Below are 19,170 nucleotides of genomic sequence, written 5' to 3' on the forward strand. Positions count from 1 at the left end.
GAGGATTTCACTTTCCCTGTTTACAGCAAACCCCCTGAGAAATCCTTCCCAGGCACACACAGACACACACAAAAATCAATGCAAAAGAGTAGGGCATTCATTAAGCTGTCAAAAATGGAATAAATGCTTTTTTTTATTTAGGCTCTTGTAGCTATTTTTCCTAGGATTTGAGTGTGTCCTGAATTATGAAATGTTATAGCTTTATAATTCATGTTTGACAAATGGATATTTGGAGATGTTGAGCTGTAATAGGGGTATTACAGACAACTCTGTGGCTGTTTTTCCTTCCCTGGGTATAAAAACTCTGACAGTTTGTCACTAGAAATACTTTCCATAGGTGATTTTAAATACACAGCTCCTCACATTTCTTGGTATTTCAAACCTGAGGCTAGATGGGTGGGAGAAGCCTTGCAGGCACACTAACCATGGGTATAACCAGGGAAATACTCTGTGTATGTTCCATAACCTCTTGTTCTCCAATACATTTTGTCCTGTGTTCCATAAAATAGAGCTGTCTGTGAAACCCTGGAGGAAACGGGCAGGATGTGAGGAATTCAGAGGGGAATTCTGGCTGCCTCTGCTGGGTTGCAGGTTCAGTGAAAACCCACAGCAGCCAGAGTATTTTCCTTGCTGTGTTGGCACGAGCAGCAGTGGGGATCCAGGATAACCCCAGTTATCCCTGGCGCAACCCGTGGGTCTCCGTTCGCCGGTGCTGCTGCCGAGTCCCGCCGTGCTTTGCCCGTCAGAGCTGTTTTATCCTTCTCAAAAGGGATAAAATCAATGGCCTGAACCAGCTGCATCTTTAACCCAGTTTTGCCTCTGTCAGAGGTGCAGGCTTAGCCACGTCCCTGCAGGATGAGCCCTTTGCTCCCGACAGAAGGGCCGTGCATCCGCAGCGCTCCCTTCCCTGCGCTGGAGGCTCCTTCCCAAAAGCTGGCGGATGGTAACTGCATCCTGCTGTACCTGTAACAATTTAATTGTGTAAGTCAGCCCAGTCAAGCATCCCCAGCTCATGACTGGAAGACATGAAATTCATTGTCATTATTGTCCCTGTCATTTTGGATCATTATATCCTGCTGCAGAATTTTCCTCACTCCAGTGCTTTCGTACCTCCAGGAAGCAGGGATTATGGCTGAGGTTGGGGTGGGGGCAGGACTGTGAACTACATTTACCTCAGGGGAGCCACAGATTAAATTGGCTTTGCTTTCTGACTTGCTGGATTCGTCTGTTTGTACGCTGTGGGTTTAAGGTTGGAAATGATGAATATTCCAGTGAATTCCAGGCCTCTCTCTTCTCTTTTTTTAATGCTCGTATAAGCAAAGGATGGGGTTTGTGTCCCTTAAGAAGTGAGCGGGGAATAATTCTTCAGATCATGTTACCAAAAAGATTTAAGATTATTCCTGAGCAAAACGCTGTTATTGGCACATCGTGGCACAAACATCTGAGTGGTCCCTGGGGTGTCGTGGCTTTAGGGGAAGGGAAGGAGCTGTGCTGTGCTGGGGGGGGGGTGTTTTACGGGAGCTCAGGGCTGGGTTGGTAGGTAGCAGGTGCCCTGCTCCCTGCTGTGGGTGCAGCTGAGGAGGGAAGGGGTGATGGGACACCTGCACATCTTCCTGCTCCTTCCCCTGCTCCTTCCCCTACTCCTTCCCCTGCTCCTTCCCCTGCTCCCTGTGTCCGTCAGCATATGGGCAGCCCTGGGCCCTGGGAAGGGTTGGGAAGGTACACATTGCTCATCTTCCCAGAATCACCTAGTCAGTAAGATTGGACAAGCCCTCCAAGTTTTTTTCACTGCAAAAGTGGCCAGGCATTGAATTAAGTTGCTCATGGAAGTGTTTAAGAGGAGCCTGGATGTGGCACTTGGGGACATGGTTTAGGGGTGATTATGGTGGTGCTGGGTTGATGGTTGGAGATGGTTTGAAGGTCTCTTCCAGCCTTGCTGATGGTGTGATTCTGTGATCCGTGGGAGCAGTGCTGCCTCTCTCCAGCTCTGGCAGGGCACTGTGTCCCCCCTGCCACGTCCTGTTCCCTGAGAGGGCTCTGCTGGGTCACACAGCAGTGGGCAGCCAAACACAGCACACCGGGCTGGTGAATCCATCCCTTCCTTTGGACCAAAGAATACCCAAGTTTGCCCCGATGGAGTTTCCCCCTGGCAGCCGTGGGTGCCACGGGCTGTGCTGGGCCGCGGTGCCCCGGCCATGTCCCCGGCCCTGACGGGCCCTCACGGGGACATCTCAGTGCCTCTTCCATAAACTGACAGTGACAGTGTTTGCTTTCATTTCAAGGCGCTGCTGTTCCTGCCGCTGACACGGCACTCGCACTGTAGTGACAAGTTGAAGGCTGATACAAAGGAAGTGGGAAACAGCGTAATTATAAAGCACCGGGACGGAATTCCAGATTTTGTCTGTCACTGGATGTGTGGATATTGTGGCTTATTTTTGTGGTTTGGGATCTTGGTTTCCATACGAGTTTCAGCTTCTGTGCTGTAAGTTGGCAGCAGACTCGATCAGACAGATATTCACAGGGCATTGGGATTTCTTCCTTAAAAAAAGGCTTTTATGGACTCCCTGCTTCTTGCTCGTGCTGTTCCTTTGTTTATAACTCTGTATGTAATTTGCAACTATTCATACTAGAAAAGGGGGAATGGCTTTAAACTGACAGAGGGCAGATTTAGATTGGACACTGGGGAGAAATCCTTCCCTGTGAGGGTGGTGAGGCCCTGGTACAGGTTGTCCAGAAAAGCTGTGGCTGCCCCATCCCTGGAAATGTCCAAGGCCAGGTTGGAGCAACCTGGGCTAGTGGAAGGTGTCCCTGCCCATGGCAGGGGGTGGGACAAGACAGGCTTTAAGGTCCCTTCCAACTCAAACTGTTCTGGGATTCCAAGAATAGGGAAGCTTAGTTCTCATGGTCTAAGATGGTGCTAAGTGGAGGAAGCCAGAAATTATTTAGGATGACTGGATGCTGCTGGATTATTAAAACTGGATGTTTTAAATCTGAGTTTGAACCTGTTGGAATCAATTCACCTGTCAGAAGGCCAGGCTCGAGGCTTCCCTTCCCATGAAAGCTCCTACACAGTGAGGACTGGAAGTGCCCAGATCTTAGGGCAGATCTGGGAGAGCTAAAATGTGGTGTGTGTGGTTATTTCCTGTGCATACTTAGGTGCATATTGTCCTTCCCAGCCGCTGAGGCCTCCCTGCAGCAGCACAGGTGACCCAGGGCCCAGCAGTGCTCCGGTTCTCTGTGGCTGTAGGGGCTGTAGGGCCAGCCCCGTGTGCTGTCACTGTGCTGTGAGTGGGATGGGGCTCCTGGGTCTGAGTCACAACTTGTCCCTCTGGAGAAGGCCAGGAACAAAGATGTGAGTGCTGCATATCCTTGAAAGTCTGGGAGATTTCAGCAAATTCCACTTCAGTTTTGTGTGATCCAGAGAAAAAGAAATAGTTCAGGTCTGAGGGCATTGTAGTGACTTGTGACTCATGAGTCAAAGTGGATGTTTCCCCTGAACTCACTCTGATTGTGTCTGGGGAGGAGAACTTGCCAAGGTCTCTCTGAAAGAAGTCTGGAACAATTTTGAGTCACTCCAGCTGATTCATCTGCCCAAACTGGAATCCAAGCTTTTCTATATACCCAACAGCTGCTGGGTTCCTGCTTAATGCTTGTGATAAAACTGGCCATGCAATTAAGCACTGACTTAAAATTATACTTATGGTAGTCCTGTTAACTTAGTTATGTGTAATCGTATATATCTAATGTACATGCATAATTGTGTAATCACTCATCAGCCTTGACTTTGGAGAGGTTTGGGTAAGATTTGTCTACACAATGAGGAGACTTTGAACATGAAATGGTTTGGTTTCCTGCATTGCTTTGCTGTGTGCCTGCAGTTACCAGTGCCGGGCTGGGGTAAGAATATCACTTGTTTTTAAATAGCTTCTAGAACGTCAGTGCTTTGAGGGACCACGAATGGTGGTGTTGTGGTTACACAGTAATATCCCCATCTTGATGCTGGGTGATTGGATTTTGGGAATGGTCCAAACCAATGGACTGCCTGTGAGTTCAGTTTGGTATTCCAGTTAAATAAGTGGAGCTCACTGGTATCAATAAAAGAATAACATACAAGCAACAAGTTAATTTGCAGGTGTTTATCTTGTCATTATTCCCTCGGCTTTTTAGTAGAAACATAAAAACCTAAACCCCCCTTATTTGTGTGACTACACTACAAAGGGATCTGGAGTTGTGACCACACTGGAGGCCTACTTGTCTTATTCATATATTTCTTTTAATGTGTTTTTCCTTTCCAAGGAGCCTGCTAGGTGGTTCTGAGGGGAAATTTGCCCCCTCGAGAAGGTTCATTGGGACTGTCACAGATCTCCTTGTGTGGCTGCCTCCCCTTAAACCCGAGCTCCAGCACTGACTAGCTGTGCCTGGACAGGGAAGGCTGTAACCTGGGGAAAGGTGAGGAGAGTTTTGTGTCTGCTGCAGGGACCAACCTGTTCCTTAAAGCCAGAAGTCTGCAAGCCCAGCTGTTACAGCTCTGCTGCTGCAGGAGGAGCCAAAATTAACTTTAAGGTTCCTTCCAACCCAAACCATTCTGAGGTTCTGTGAGTTGGTTTAACAGTAATAGTTGTCAGAGAGTGACACAGGGCAGAACATACTAGAACTGCCAGAGTGCCTCATTAAGGCTCTGGTTTTCACACAATGCTCCTGACCCAGTCCCAAACAAACCTCTCCAGTCTGTGGGCTTTGTTACCACTCCCTGGCTGGGGCTCAGCGCTGATAAAAATAACACTGAACGTACACTGTGTGCACTCTGGGGGAGGATCCTGTGAGTGCCAACGGAAACATTGTCTGTTTGGGGCTGAAGAAGGAAATACAGCATTTGCTACTAAGGAGTGAAAATAGAATTTTCCTAAATTACACAAAAAGAAGAAATTATAAAGCAAATGGCATCACTGTTGGGCTTAGCGTGATGTAGGAGACACTTACTCAAAATGTCTTTGCACACTAAATGCCCTCAGCAGTGTGGCTTCTAAGAGTGAGGGGGTTTTGAGAGGATTCAGTGTTAATTTAGTGAAAGAACTTCGGCCAGTGTTTTGGGAAGAGCTGGGCTGACTGCCCTTACAAGTTAAAGTATCTCTCTATTGTCACTGTATTAGGGCAGTTGACAACAGTGGATTAGGGGATGGATGATTCTTTCAGTTTTCCTTGCTAGAAATAACTCGAAGGATTTAAAAATCCTCTTATTCTCAAGTGGTGCCACGGGAGGAGTTGCATAGAGAACTCGGCATATTCCATCAGTTGGCTCTTAGAGGCTTCTCCCAGAGTGTGGGAGTGTGACTGCCTTCCCTGGAGCAGCAGGACTGGAGCAGCAGTGACCTCTCCAGGGCAGGCTGTTGGTGAACACCAGTGACCTCTCCAGGGCAGGCTGTTGGTGAACACCAGTGACCTCTCCAGGGCAGGGTACTGGTGAACACCAGTGACCTCTCCAGGGCAGGGTGCTGGTGAACATCTGTTCCTGGTGAATGTCACAATTACCATTTCACTGGGTTGCCTGCAGTTAGGAGATCTCCAGGAGCGTCCCCATCTATGAAGGATGCCAGATTAACTTGTCTTAGCCATTCTGTTGTTATAAAATAACTTTTTGGCTTAAACATTTGGAAAACCCCGAAGTGTCACCGAGGGGTCACCTCTGGTAGCCGGGAGGGTCATTGTTTTGTTTGGCTTTGGAGCTGCAGTGCTGCTGTGAGGCACAGGGATGCAGAGCTGGCTGAGGTGGGTAATCCAGGGTTGGATCTCAGGAAAAGGTTCTTCCCCCAGAGGGTGGTTGGGCACTGCCCAGGCTCCCCAGGGCAGTGGGCACGGCATCAAGGCTGCCAGAGCTCCAGGAGGGTTTGGACAGTGCTCTGAGGGACAGGGTGGGATTGTTGGGGTGTCTGTGCAGGGCCAGGAGTTGTACTGGATGGTCCTTGTGGGTCCCTTCCAACTCAGCATATTCTAATTCTCTGATCGAGTGCAGGATTTTAATGTAATTATCTGGGGGAAAACACACACGTGAATTGGAGGGCCTTAAGCAAACAAAAAGGCAAAAACCAGCTGTTCCTGAGTATAAAGCCATTGTCTTATGATCCTATCTCTCCCAAACTGTTCACTGTTGTTCTCTACAGATGATAAATTCCCAAGCTGGGAAGCCACTCTTCATTCCCTTCAAATCCAGATCTCTCCAGCTCTCTGTTACTTATGCTATGCAATACTTGAGGGCTCCATGCTGTAGGTCACATCAATCTGAAGCCAGTGGGTTTTTCTACCAGTGTAGTTCATCAGGAAGTGGTTATTTCCCAGTCCTCTTCCTGCAAATAAATTCCATGGGCACTCAGTTCCTTTTGGACTGAGCTGAGGAGTGAGTAATAACACAGGGGTTCTCATATCAGAATAATGATGAGGGGAAAATGGATGAGAGGTTCAGAGGAAGCAGGAGAATGTTGTTTTGGACACAGTGGTACAAATCCTGAAGTGCACTGAGCATGTGCACTGAGCATGCCCTGAGCTCACTCTGACTTTAGGAGCAGCCTTTGGATTTGGGGCTTGCTAAACAATGGTTACTTAGAAGTTTGGCTTTATAGAAATTACCTGTTCACACATTATTTATTCTGCTGATTGGCTCCTCGGGATTGCTTTTGCTCTGGGCAAATAAGTGACAAATCTGGGCAGAGGCAAACTTGCCAAATTTAAACAGTCAGAGTTGCCGTAGACCAAAGCTAATATTGGCTGACGCTGAATTGTGCTGCCGTGGGATGAATCCCCACCCCGGGGTGGCCAGAGGACTCTGGTCTGTGTTGGTGCCACCTTGGGCGCTGGTGGCAGGAACAGAGGGAGGATCAGAAGGTCACTAAGGAAACCCTCCTGGGCCAGGATCCTGCTGCAGCGAGGGAACGAGCCCCCTGTGCCCATGGTCTGTCAGGGCTGGGTTTGCAGGTGAGCTGTGTTTGGGGATGCTGTTCCTGCTGCATGGTCCTGCACAGCCAAACCTTGTGGTGCCTGTGGGCCAGTCGGGCCCCAAATCCAGCACCACCATGAAGGGGGATGTCTCCAGGACACTGTGCCCCTGAAAGCCCTCGACTTCGGGCTAGAGGAGCATTTCTTGGATTACAGAATCAATGAATCATTTAGGTTGGAAAAGACCTCTGAGATTGAGTCCCACCTTTGATCACCACCTTGTCAACTAGACCAGAGCACTGAGTGCCGTGTCCATGTTCCTTGAACACTGGATTCCTTTGGAATATGTGCTGTTCTGTGGAAGCAGCTGCTGTACTACAGCTTGTCGCTGTCCTTTGGCCCTTTTCCACCCATCACTCCCTCTCCACACGAGGTATTCCTTCTCTCAACCCTGCCTTAAACTGGGTGAACCTCATGAGGTCATTTATTCCTCCCTGCCACCACAGCAGCAGCAATGCTGGTGCCTTTATAGAATGCTTTGCCTGCCACCTCTGACCGATGGTTGTTCCCCCTCGTGCATCTTGTGTGATGGAGCATCCCCAACTTTTCCTGACATCTTGCTCAGTTGTTTTGCTGTTCTTTTTTGCAGCTGATTCTGGGCATTGTTTGCTGAGTGGAATTGGAGTTACTGTTTGTTTCTTCATCGGTGCTTTATCATGCTGCTGTTTCTGTACACTCAGTGTAACTTTTTTTCTCGTAGCTGAAGACAGATTGTGCTGCAGGGCCTGGGCTGGGTTGGAATGAGGGCTTTGGGGAGGGGAGGCGGCACCTGCGAGGCCATTGATCCCATCTTTATAACTTTGCCCTTTTAGCTGGGAACAGATGATTTGCACAGGGGTTGGAGATGGTGCAGGCAGAATCCGAAGGACCAAACTTTACATAAACCATTTATACTAAACATTGGGGATGCTGGCAACATAAATCAACTACAGTATCTATTACAAATTTATCACTTTATCAGTATCATCTGTGATAGGAGTGGTCTGAACAGGTGGGGAAGTGAACCATACCTCGGGAAGTTTAGCCTGCTTGGAAATTAATTATTCAGGACACACAGAGCCTGGCCCCTTCAATGTATAGTAATTCTTTCCAGCCAGCATCCAGGCCTCCAACTTCAGTGCAATAATAAATAGGAAAAGTCTCAGGTGAAGCCAGTATTTCAGAGTAATTAATCATCTTCCCCTCATGGTCCCTCCGCCTCTCTCTTGGTTTTCTTTAACGAGGGAATTTCAGTAATAAATCTTTAATGATATATGTTAAGAATCCTTCATTAATTCTTGTCCACTTATTTCTCTCTTTTGGGTGCTTTTATGTTGTATGTTGGGAAGTTAAAAGGAATGTACAAGAAAAAACCAGCTAAATTTGACACAGTCTGTGAAAGGATGTTTTTGGGTGTCGGGTGTTGTGTGTTCACTTGGTAATCAGAATTGTTGGTTAATAGCAGCTGGATTGTCAAAAGGATTCTTGGATACAAGTGCAGAGTTACAGCAGGATTACAAGGGAAAAGGGGGAGAAAAGAGTGGTTTGTCTGCTCCTAAATGGAGGGGAAGGGGCAGGAGTGCTCCGTTTGAGCGGGGTGTGTGGTGTGGGCCGCGCAGAGGCCCTCGGGGCACACGGCCGGACACGGCGCTGCCCACGCGGCGTCCGGCGAGGGGCCGTGTCTGCAAACACCCCCGTGGGGGCGAGCGGCCGTCAGGGCGATGGGATGTGACAGGCCCGGCCGTGACGGATGGGCCGTGACACGCGCCCGCCCGCCGTGGGTGACGGGTGTCCTTCGTGCCTCCCCGCAGGACAGCACAACGACGCGCGCATGAACCTGGCCATCGCCCTCACGGCCGCGCGCTACGGCGCTGCCACCGCCAACTACGCCGAGGTGCGCGGCCTGCTCAAGAGCACGGACCCGGCCAGCGGGAAGCTCCGCGTGTGCGGGGTGCGCTGCAGGGACGTCCTGACCGGTGAGTGCACAGGCAGGGCACGAGCCCCTCGGGAGAGGAACCGCGGGATAACCGCAGGGAGCGGCGGGGCCGCCGCTGTCTCTGAACATCCACCAGCCACAAAGGAGCCATCTTCCCGGGCCGTGCCATTAGTGTCACTCAGCTTTAGCTTCTGTCACGTTTCTCACTCAAATCCCAGTGTTTTGGCAGGGCAGACTGAGCTTTACGTCCAAACCCTTCTGTCAAGGGAAGATGACATTGTCAAAGGCTCCGTGCTGTACTGTAATAATCCCATTTACTGAGTCTGTGGGGTGAGACTGAAATCTTTTTTCTTGAGAGGCAGATTTCAGCTGAGCAACTTCCACCTTGTCTGCCCTCACAGATAAGCTGGAATTCCATTCTAAAACATTCTCCTTCAAATCTGGTGTTAGGTGAACACTTAGTTAATTTTTAGAGCCCACCCCAGCTGTTGTGTTCAGACATGCAGGATACACTTTACAGTAGGGTGAGTTCATAGAGAGATTAATAACAGAGAGCGTCAGCGAGCAGGAAACAAATGGTGTCTGTGATTGATACTGTTTTCTTTCACAGGGAAGGAATTTGATGTCAGAGCCAAGTGTGTTATCAATGCTACGGGACCTTTCACAGACTCCGTGCGCAAAATGGATGATGAGGAAGTGCCCAACATCTGTCAGCCCAGTGCAGGAGTGCACATCGTGATGCCTGGTTATTACAGGTACCGGGGCTCGGGGCCTGCTCCATTTGTAACACCATTTGTAACAGTCTCTGCTGGGGAATAAATGAGCTCGAGGAGACGCACTGGTGGGTTTTACAGCACTTCTGAATGCACAGTTGGATTTTGGTTTTTATTTGTGTTTTTTAAAGAGGATTCTGGCACTGTGCCGACGAGAAGAACAATTTCATCTATTCAGAAAACACTGAAGTCTTTTAGTTCTTAGTTAAAGCTCCCCAAGGCAGGACTCCTGCTGAAGCAGAAGGCCTTTAGGCAGAGCGTCACCAGACTTGTGAGAGCACCTATTTCAATAATGCCTTTGAGCTGAGTGTGCTGCCTGCCTGGTCACCTCCTTAGGAAAACCTCCCAGCGAGGTTGCATGTTCATACAGGATCTCTTGTCCTGTTAAATCATGGAATCACAGGATAGTCTGGGTTGGAAAGGACCTTAGAGATCGTCTCGTTCCACCCCCTGCCTTTAAATATGAAACTCGCTGTGCAATGGCTCTGCCACCTGCTCAGTGTAAATAGGAGTGCAGAAGTACAGAATAAATAATATAATGGGCAGTATGATATGTAATAATAAGTAATATTAGTGTCACCCAAAAGAATTAGTTCAGAGTAACACAGTTAAATTCTGGCACTGCTGTGGCCACAAGCTCCCCCCAACCTGTGGGGGTTTTGGTGGTCAGGATGTGCCCCCCTTGGCCACCCCCATTCCAGGAGAGGTTCCCGTGGCACTCTGCTCCCTGCAGTCTCCTGCTTCCCTCCCTGTTTGCTGTGCAAAGCCAAATCCCCTTCTCCCGAGTCAGCCCTGTCAGTTGGAACTCAAATATTACCTTTGGTTCCTGAAGTCATTAGCATCCTAATGGAAATTCTGCTTTATGGACTTAGCCCAGTTCTGTTGATACAGAGCCCTTGCAGTAATGCCTTCCACAGCACCATCGTGCTCCTTGGAATGGGAATTCAGCCGTCCAGGGCACAACAGGGTGTTCTGCTGGAGCTGTCCTAACAGCACATGACCACAGACTAAAATTGAGGCATTTTTGGCCTGGTGTAAAATCACCCCTGCATTCTGTTCTGGATTTTTTTGTATCTTTCCCCATGAGAAATGGGAAAATGACCTGATAGCTGCTTTAAAGTACTAAAAATGTGAAGAAATGGGCTGTAATCCCAGTTTCCTCATATGCTAGGAGGAGGACGTGGCTTTATGGCCCTACAGAAAAACATGGAAAGCTTTAAAACTTGGACTCACTTTGTAAATTCAGAGTAGAAGATGGCTTGATATGCATTTATTTATTCTGTAATAACCCAATAATTTTAATTGGAAATGTGGAGAATTCTTGTTCTCCGTGTTCCCCGGTGTATGTCAGCATGTGGGCATTACTCTCCTTGGAAAATAGTATCTGCCCACATGCTGCCTCCACAGCACAGCTGATTAGATAAAACTGCACTGAATTTCCTTGGAGTGTGAGAGCTGAAAGCAGGGAACTGTCTGCTGAACAGAAAATACTCGTGGGATTTAATCTTGGTTGTATCAGGTCTTCTCCTGGTGCCAGGGGACACTCCTCAGCACAGGAAGGTTGGCATTTCACCCTGTCCATGTGCCCTGTGGTGAACGTTTTACAGAATTTTGGCCCATAGTCACAAAAATTGTTTTTTTTGGTTAAGATTTAGAGGTTGTCAGTTATAAACGTAGTTAAGATTTTGTAAAACTAATGTTAACCTAATGCATTCACTTCCCGTGGGTTTTTTGCTCATTGATGTTCTTCGTTAATAGTCCCAGAATTCCTCCCCTCATTAATTAGGCTTCCAGCCTGGAATGTGTCTGTGAATACAAGGCTTTTTCCTCTCCCTTCTGACCAATTTCAGACATTTTCAGTCTTTCTCGAGTTTTCCTCTCTGCTCTGCATTCCAGATTCCAGGTAAACTTGTCTGTTGTACCTCAGTTCTGCTCTGTGGAAGGTCACTTTTTGTTCTTTAAGTGCATTTGTGGTGCTTTGGTCAAATGCTTCTTCAGCTGGAGATCAACATGGAGCCAAGACCTTCCATGTACCTCCCAGACCATTTCCCTCGACATTATTGTGTGTCAATGCCTTGCTTTAATGCTTCATATTACAGTTTGCAGTACTGACCTTGCCCATTTTAGCAGCCTTTGAAGAGGCATCTCAGCGTGGCTGACATGGCTCATACCTCCTTCTCCCATCCATTTTGGAATCATAGGAATTCCTGCCTTAGAAAGCTGTGTTGTTTCACAGGTATCCCTGGTGTGTAGCAGGGTGACTCCATAGGCTTCCCGAAGGCCGGTATTTGGGTGTTAAGATGCTGCTTTTTGATGCAAACCACCTTATTTTGCATTTGTTTGGGTGGCTCTTCAGTTATTTAAATAAGCTGGAACAAGCTGGGCAATGGGCATGGAGAGAGAGCTGCCCAGGAAAGCTGGTATCAGTAATTCAGTAAATAATTGGCACATGGAAGGCTTGCATCCTCTCTCAGCGCTTGCTGTGCAATCTAAAAACAGTTCGGTCCAGAGGTTCTGTGGGAAAACGTAGTTTGAAGTCTCTGCTTGTTTCTCTTCCTTATTTTTAACAGTTTTTATGAAATCACATAAAAAACCCCACAAACTTTTAAGAAAATGTCTGTAAAGTTTCTGAATTCTGATACTGTATATTAAATCTCTGATTTCCTCTGTCTCTAAATCAACAGCTTTTTCATTTTAAAAAGTAATCATTTGTCTGAGGTGATTTACCTTTCCCAAACTGTGTTGACTTCCCCTATTAGATTGTACCTCTCCCTCTGTAGGCCTAAGCTGTCTTTAAATATCAGCTAAAAAAGGTTCTAATATACATGCTAGGTATGAAATTCTCAGCTTCTCTTCCAGCCTTGCCATATATTGCAAACTTCCCTTCAGTAATCAGTTTAGGCTTCCTCAAAATGGAATATTCATTGATTCAGCTGGAATAGGTAGTTCTCACCCAAGCACATCTTCGCTTTCATTAGGAATTGTTTGAGCCCATTGAATGATTCCCCTCTAAAGTTCCTAATTGCCACCTAAACCTCCACCTCCTGTCCTCCTTCCATGTGCTCCCCATATCCCCCTCTACTCCCAGGAGTGGGTGCACAGCCTGGAGACCCCTGGAGACTACATGTGTTTTTATAAGGACTTGCAGCACCTGAAATGAAAGTCAGCAGCTACCCTTAAAATAAAAATGAACAAAGAAAGAGGCAGTTTAATGTTTTTCTCTATAAAAGCTGTTTACTTTTAAGTGTTTATAAAAGCCTCTTATTTTCTGAAATACAAGCAGAGCTTTTTAATAAGCCACGAGGAGGTGGCTGGGTTTGTACCTGTGAATTTTATTTTACATTATACCAGAAACCACTGATACATAAATTAAAATTTCCTGTCCAAAGAACTACAGATTTTCTTCCTTGTACTGAACAATTCCGTTCTGCACTGGCAGAACTAATGAAAAAATCTCTGAGTAGCAGCATCATTGGTGTCTCTTTTGCCTTTTCTCCTCAAAGCACAGTTCCCCGCTCAGGGCCACAGAACTGGGAGCACTCGAATCCCTCAGGAGTCTGTGGGTGTTCCTTCCTGTTGAAGTGGCAGGTGGTGACAGACTCAGGCTTAGTGTCACTGGAAGGACTCCTTAAATGTCCTCATTTCTCCTCTTTTCTCTCCTTTTTCTCTCAGTTGCCACCCCCTGCCCCTCCCATTCCACATGTATTGGGGAGGCAGGTTGGAGGGGATTTTGTATGTCTTTAATTTTGCCCTCTGTTCAGGGTGCAAATAATTGACAGCTCAGGTTAATAAGATCTGATCTTTATTATTTCTTATTCTGTACTTAGACACATCAAAACAGAACCAGGGTTCTGTTCCTCTTTCTTCCATTTGAATAGATTAGGGATTAGGGAGAAATTCCTGGCTGTGAGGGTGGGGAGGCCCTGGCACAGTTTGCCCAGAGAAACTGTGGCTGCCCCTGGATCCCTGGAAGAGCCCAAGGCCAGGTTGGAAGGGGCTTGGAGCAACCTGGGCTGGTGGAAGGTGTCCCTGCCCATGGCAGGAGGTGGAATGAGATGAGTTTTAAGGTCCCTCCCAACCCAGCTCAGTCTGTGAACACTCACTGTGTTTCAGCCTTCCCTCTCCCTTGTGGCATAATACAGAGGATTGCCTGTTTGGGGGATTAAAAGCAATTGTTCATTCCATGAGGAGTTTCGAGTCATTGCAGGTTTAAAATTTCCAACTGTTCATATTTGAAGTTCCAACACACAAGGTTTTCCAGAGTGAATGGAGATGGGAGATGCCCAAGGCCTGACTGCTCCACCTTAAGGTTGTGATCTGCTCACTCGCTTAGGAAACCAAACTGTAGGAATTTCTGAGCCTCGCTTCCGAGGGCCGTGTTTCCCAGAACTCCTGGGACTGCCGTTTAAAGGCAGGTCTTGGCCAGAGGTGAACTCTATTATTTATTTATTAAATCATTTGGCCTAAGAACAAAGGTTCTGTTCCAGTATTTCCCTGGAGTACCAGGTGTGCAGAACCCCAGGTGCTCCTGCTCTGCGTTGACCCACGTCCCTCCTTTCTTTCAGCCCTGACAACATGGGGCTGCTGGACCCAGCCACCAGTGATGGCAGGGTGATTTTCTTCCTGCCCTGGGAGAAGATGACGATCGCAGGGACCACGGACAGCCCCACCGATGTCACCTCCCACCCCATCCCCACGGAGGAGGACATCAACTTCATCCTGAGCGAAGTGCGCAACTACCTGGGCGCCGACGTGGAAGGTAACCCTGGCAGGGCTCCTTCCCCTGGGAGAGTGCTCAGGGGTCTGGCCATTCCAGCCTGGGGAAGTACAGCAAATAATTCACCTGGAAGTAAAAGGTGTTCGGAGTTTTCCCATGCCCTTGTTTCTATTTTCATTTTTCTAGGCATTTTATTCTTAGAATTTACTTTGCTTGGTTGGTAAATATTTTACAGTGGCTGTTTTGGTGGGAAAGTAAAATGGGCCAGAAGGAGAATGTATAAAAATTCCTTGGTGACAGTTGTTCCCTTCAGCACCTTTGCTGTAAGGTGCTGGCCTGCTGTGGCTCAGGACTGGTTTGAAGGACAGGGGCTTCTTTCCTTAGAATCACAGAATCATGGAATAGTTAAGGTTGGCAAAGATCATCAAGTCCAGCCATCAACCCAGCACCACCACCATGTTCACCACTAAACCATGTCCTCAAGTGCCTCATCCACATGTTTTTTGACCACCCCCAGGGGTGGTGACTGCCCTGGGCAGTCTTTCCCTCAGAGTGAGGCTTTGGTTTATCTAAATTACAGCATTTGTACCACTGTATTTCTGCTGCAGCAGCTGCATTAAAATGGAAAGCACTCAGTCAGGAACATTGGAACGTCCTTAGATTTAGGAAAACTTACTGTCTGGAGATGAGAAATGCTGGATTCCTTGTTTCCTGCAGTGGAGAATTGATGTCTCCATGTTGTGTGAAGTTATGAAAGAGTCTCCAGGGAAGGTCCTGTTGAGTGTCTGGAGCAGCAGTTGCTGTTGGAAGTGCGGGAGGCCAGGCAGGGAGTTGGGAATTTGAATAAGACAGAGATCAGATTAGATATTAGGAAAGAATCCTTCCCTGGGAGGGTGGGGAGGCCCTGGCACAGGTTGCCCAGAGAAGTTGTGGCTGCCCCTGGATCCCTGGAAATGTCCAAGGCCAGGTTGGATGGGGCTTGGAGCAGCCTGGGATGGTGGAAGGTGCCCCTGCCCATGGCAGGGGGTGGACTGACATGAGCTTTAAGTCCCCTCCCAGCCCAAGCCATTGCATGGTTTCACAGGTATTTCCCAGCAGTGCATCCACAGTGTTCAATCCCTCTGACTCCAGCCCACCTGGGCACTCGCCGTTTCTCACCCCTGCAATTACCATCTTTATAGATGGCTGGTACTGAAATAACAACTGCTCTGCCCATATCAACCCTCCACAGCCCTGCCTGTGCTGCCAGAGCCAGTGCCAGGGTTATCAACTTCCACAGGCTTGGACACCTTCCAGCTGCTTAATTACAGCGTCACGCGTGCTGCTTCCTCTAGTTCCATTAGTTTATAAACGTAATACGGGATCCTAGTCCTGTGATTAACACTTCATTTTGGCAGGTTAAACACGCTGGCAGAGCACCATTGATTTTGGAAATCTATTCCGTCTTCTTTGGGGGATGTTTTTTACACCCTTTTAGTGATTTTTCAATTATCGTTTATTTGAAAGTTGTAATAAAAACACGTTCCAAAGACTTCGGTGTGAAGCAGATCGGTAACTGCACTTAAGTGAAGGCTGTGGGTAAAGATGACTTGTCAAGAGGAGAACTTGGAAAAATAACCTACAAGCTAGAGAAAAAGCTTGGGAGTCCTAAAAGGAAATGTTACACTCACGGCACAAACTTTATTTTGGCTTTTAAAATGTAGTGTAAGGACTATCCTGCCAGCACAGGCAGGCAGGGATAGTCACGGTGCTGGGGTGATGTGTTGTTAGGGTTTGGGCTTGGGGCTTTCATGGGCTGGTGGGTGAGTTTGACAGTTGAATCTCTCCGGGTTATCCATTCCCAGGATATCTCTGTTCTGTTGGGTTTCTCACCAGTGTGACAAACAGACCTGTCTCTCTGACTTTGCTTTGAGCTGGCAATTATTGCCAATCCTGATTGGAGCAGTGCTGGGTTTAGCCTGGAGAAAAGGAGGCTCAGGGTGACGAGGTGGGGGTCGGTCACAGGTTGGACTCCATGGTCTGGGAGGTCTTTTCCAACCTCAGTGATTCTGTAATTGTGTAGCCCAGCTCATTCCCTGACTTTGGAGAGTCTCCCCCAGCTTTGCAGGTTGCTGGGCACGGTGGGGCGCAGCCCTTGGCAGTGCCCCAGAACCCGGGAGGGGTGGGAGCTAAATCCCCCTCAGCTCTGGGCTGACTGTGCCTGATCCCTGGACAGTGAGAAGAGGAGATGTGCTGGCAGCATGGAGCGGGATCCGGCCCCTGGTGACAGACCCCAACTCCAAGGACACGCAGTCGATCTCGCGCAACCACGTGGTGACCATCAGCGACAGCGGCCTCGTCACCATCGCAGGTCCTGACGGGGCCCCTCATGGGGCTGGGCTGGGCTGAGCTTCCAGGGGGCTCTGCTCATCATCCCTCGGGTCCTGGAGCTAGACACTGATCTGTGGGGCAAGCCTGATGAGAATCCTGTCATATACAACTACATATATATATAGTATGTAGCAACTTCATATTCTTCTTGCTCTTCCCAAATAAAGAGGTGGATGTGTGTTCCCACAGGGGGGAAGTGGACAACCTACCGTGCCATGGCACGGGACACCATCGATGCAGCCATTCAGGAGCACAACCTGAAGGCAGGATCCAGTAAAACCATGGGGCTGCGGCTGGAGGGGGGTCAGGACTGGAGCCCCACACTCTACATTAGGCTGGTCCAAGACTACGGGCTTGAAAGCGAGGTGAGTCGTGGTTCTGGTGATGCTCTGATGGTTTGGTGTTGCAGGGGTTTGGTTTTCCCCTAAATCAAACACCAGCATAACGTGGGCAAAGGTCTGGTGAGCCTGATCAGAGCTTATTGTCCGGCTGGGGCAAAGATGGTTTGAACATTCAAACCAAAGATGGTTTGAACTACCAGAAATAAATTCTGGTAGTTGTTCTTCATCTTCCCTTTTTCTTTCCTTCCAGTCTTGACTGTTTGCTGCTCTAAAATGTTGGGGTCTGTCTCCCTTGGAGCCCCCAAAGCTGTACATCAGCCGTGATCTCAGCGTGGCAGAAGAGCTGGGGTGTCCTCAGACCCAGTGATACAGACACGGGGGGCAGTGCTGGTCCAGCCCATCCACAACAGACTTTCCTCCCACACAGTCACAATCTAACTTACCCTCTGTAGCCTGTTTGTTATTGCTGATGAGGGAGTGGACAAGGAACACTGCATATTTCATGCTTTCAGAGTGTACTGGGTTTGTTTTCCTCTCCACAGGTGGCTCAGCACTTGGCTTCCACCTACGGGGACAAGGCTTTTGAGGTGGCCAAAATAGCCCAAGTCACAGGGAAGAGGTGGCCAATTGTTGGGAAACGTCTCGTGTCTGAATTCCCTTACATCGAAGCTGAGGTATGTGGGAAAACTACCTCACGTTCTTTGAGTCTGTTCTTGGCATGAGCAGGTTCTAGAGCAGGTCGTGGCTCTGTGAAACATCTCCTTGAGCCCTTTCCTTTGGGAAGGTCCAGATTTTTTTCTGATCCTGTTTTTCCTCTTGCCTGTAGCTTGCTTTATTTTTATGTGTTTATATATACACATACTAATATATATAATTAACTGCTTATATAATGTCATTTTTTAATTTCATATATAAAAAATTTATCCCGGGTGAGTTTTATAAAACATCCCAAGGAAAAGGGAACTTTCCAAGCCCTGCTCTTGGCTGGGTGGGTGCTGGTTTGCCACAGCTCCTGTCGCGTGGCCAGCCCAGCAGCGTGCTCTGGGATGCAATTCCCGCCATTCCCATGTCCCTCTCACGTGCGTTCCCCTGGGCTGGCTGCTCCAGGTGGTGTACGGAGTGAAGGAGTACGCCCGCACCGCCGTGGACATCATCTCCCGCCGCACCCGCCTCGCCTTCCTCAACGTGCAGGCGGCTGAGGAGGCCCTGCCCAGGATCGTGGACATCATGGGCAAAGAACTCAACTGGAGCGAGCAGAAGAAGAAGGTACAAAGGGCCTTTTTCAGCTGGAGCTGCTCTGTTTTGCTTAAGGAGTTTCCATGTTAACGATCCAAGTCGGTTGAATAGAAAACTACAAGCGATGTTTTATTCCTGAGAGAATGAGTCACTTGGTGCATTTCGTTATAAAGAGTTTATCAAATAGCTGTGAAATGAGTTGGGATTGGCCAGGGGGTGGAGGGGAAAGGGAAGATCTGTATCCTCTTCCCCAGCTTTAAAAATGAAAGCAGACTTGGCATTACTGTCCTACTCCTATCAGTTATTTTGTTTACTGACACTTTGCAACTGATCTGCCTCAGCAAAGGAGGATCTTGTAGTCTTTGTCACTGCTTTTTGTCCACTCTGTCTTTTGAGGAGTGATGTCTGTGGTGTTGAGGACAGACTTGGATATCCCACTGACAGGAATCCTGCCCCTTCAGAGCTACCACATCAGGAAGCTACCAAACAGCACTTGTTGCTGTTGTTGTAAACAAAGAAGTGCCCAGAATAGTGGAGGCTGCACTTGTAATACTGTCCTGAGTGTGGTGGAGCAACAGCAGGAAAGGAGGGACAGGGCCCTGGGACCTCTTTCACTGGGAAGCAAACAGAGCCTGTGAATGCTCAGCTGGCACTTCCACTCCAGAGTTTCCCTTGGGCTGTTCATGGAACCTTTTAACCAGTCAGAAGTTGGATTAACATTCTGAAGGGGCTCATTTGAGCCAGAGGACCTGCTGTGATCCTAGAGCCTGCCTGCAGGAATGCCTGAGGAAAGGGATTCCATCCTGTCCCAGGTGTGAGGGTGCTGCTTGG

At 48.4% G+C, this 19,170-nt stretch overlaps 1 protein-coding gene across 2 annotated transcripts in view; it reads left to right on the plus strand.

Annotated features, from left to right (window-relative positions):
- The window catches only part of GPD2 (glycerol-3-phosphate dehydrogenase 2), a 49,662-nt gene that overhangs the window by 23,353 nt on the left and 7,139 nt on the right, over positions 1-19,170 (plus strand). For both annotated transcript variants that reach the window (XM_017823794.1, XM_017823795.1), the window contains exons 7-13: positions 8,778-8,942; positions 9,513-9,657; positions 14,241-14,434; positions 16,608-16,742; positions 16,952-17,127; positions 17,646-17,777; positions 18,211-18,369. In XM_017823794.1, the coding sequence (XP_017679283.1) occupies positions 8,778-8,942; positions 9,513-9,657; positions 14,241-14,434; positions 16,608-16,742; positions 16,952-17,127; positions 17,646-17,777; positions 18,211-18,369 (1,106 nt within the window). The remainder of the gene's footprint in view (positions 1-8,777; positions 8,943-9,512; positions 9,658-14,240; positions 14,435-16,607; positions 16,743-16,951; positions 17,128-17,645; positions 17,778-18,210; positions 18,370-19,170) is intronic.

Source organism: Lepidothrix coronata, unplaced genomic scaffold (assembly GCF_001604755.1).
Source record: "Lepidothrix coronata isolate B3197 unplaced genomic scaffold, Lepidothrix_coronata-1.0 Scaffold105, whole genome shotgun sequence".
NCBI lineage: Eukaryota > Metazoa > Chordata > Aves > Passeriformes > Pipridae > Lepidothrix > Lepidothrix coronata.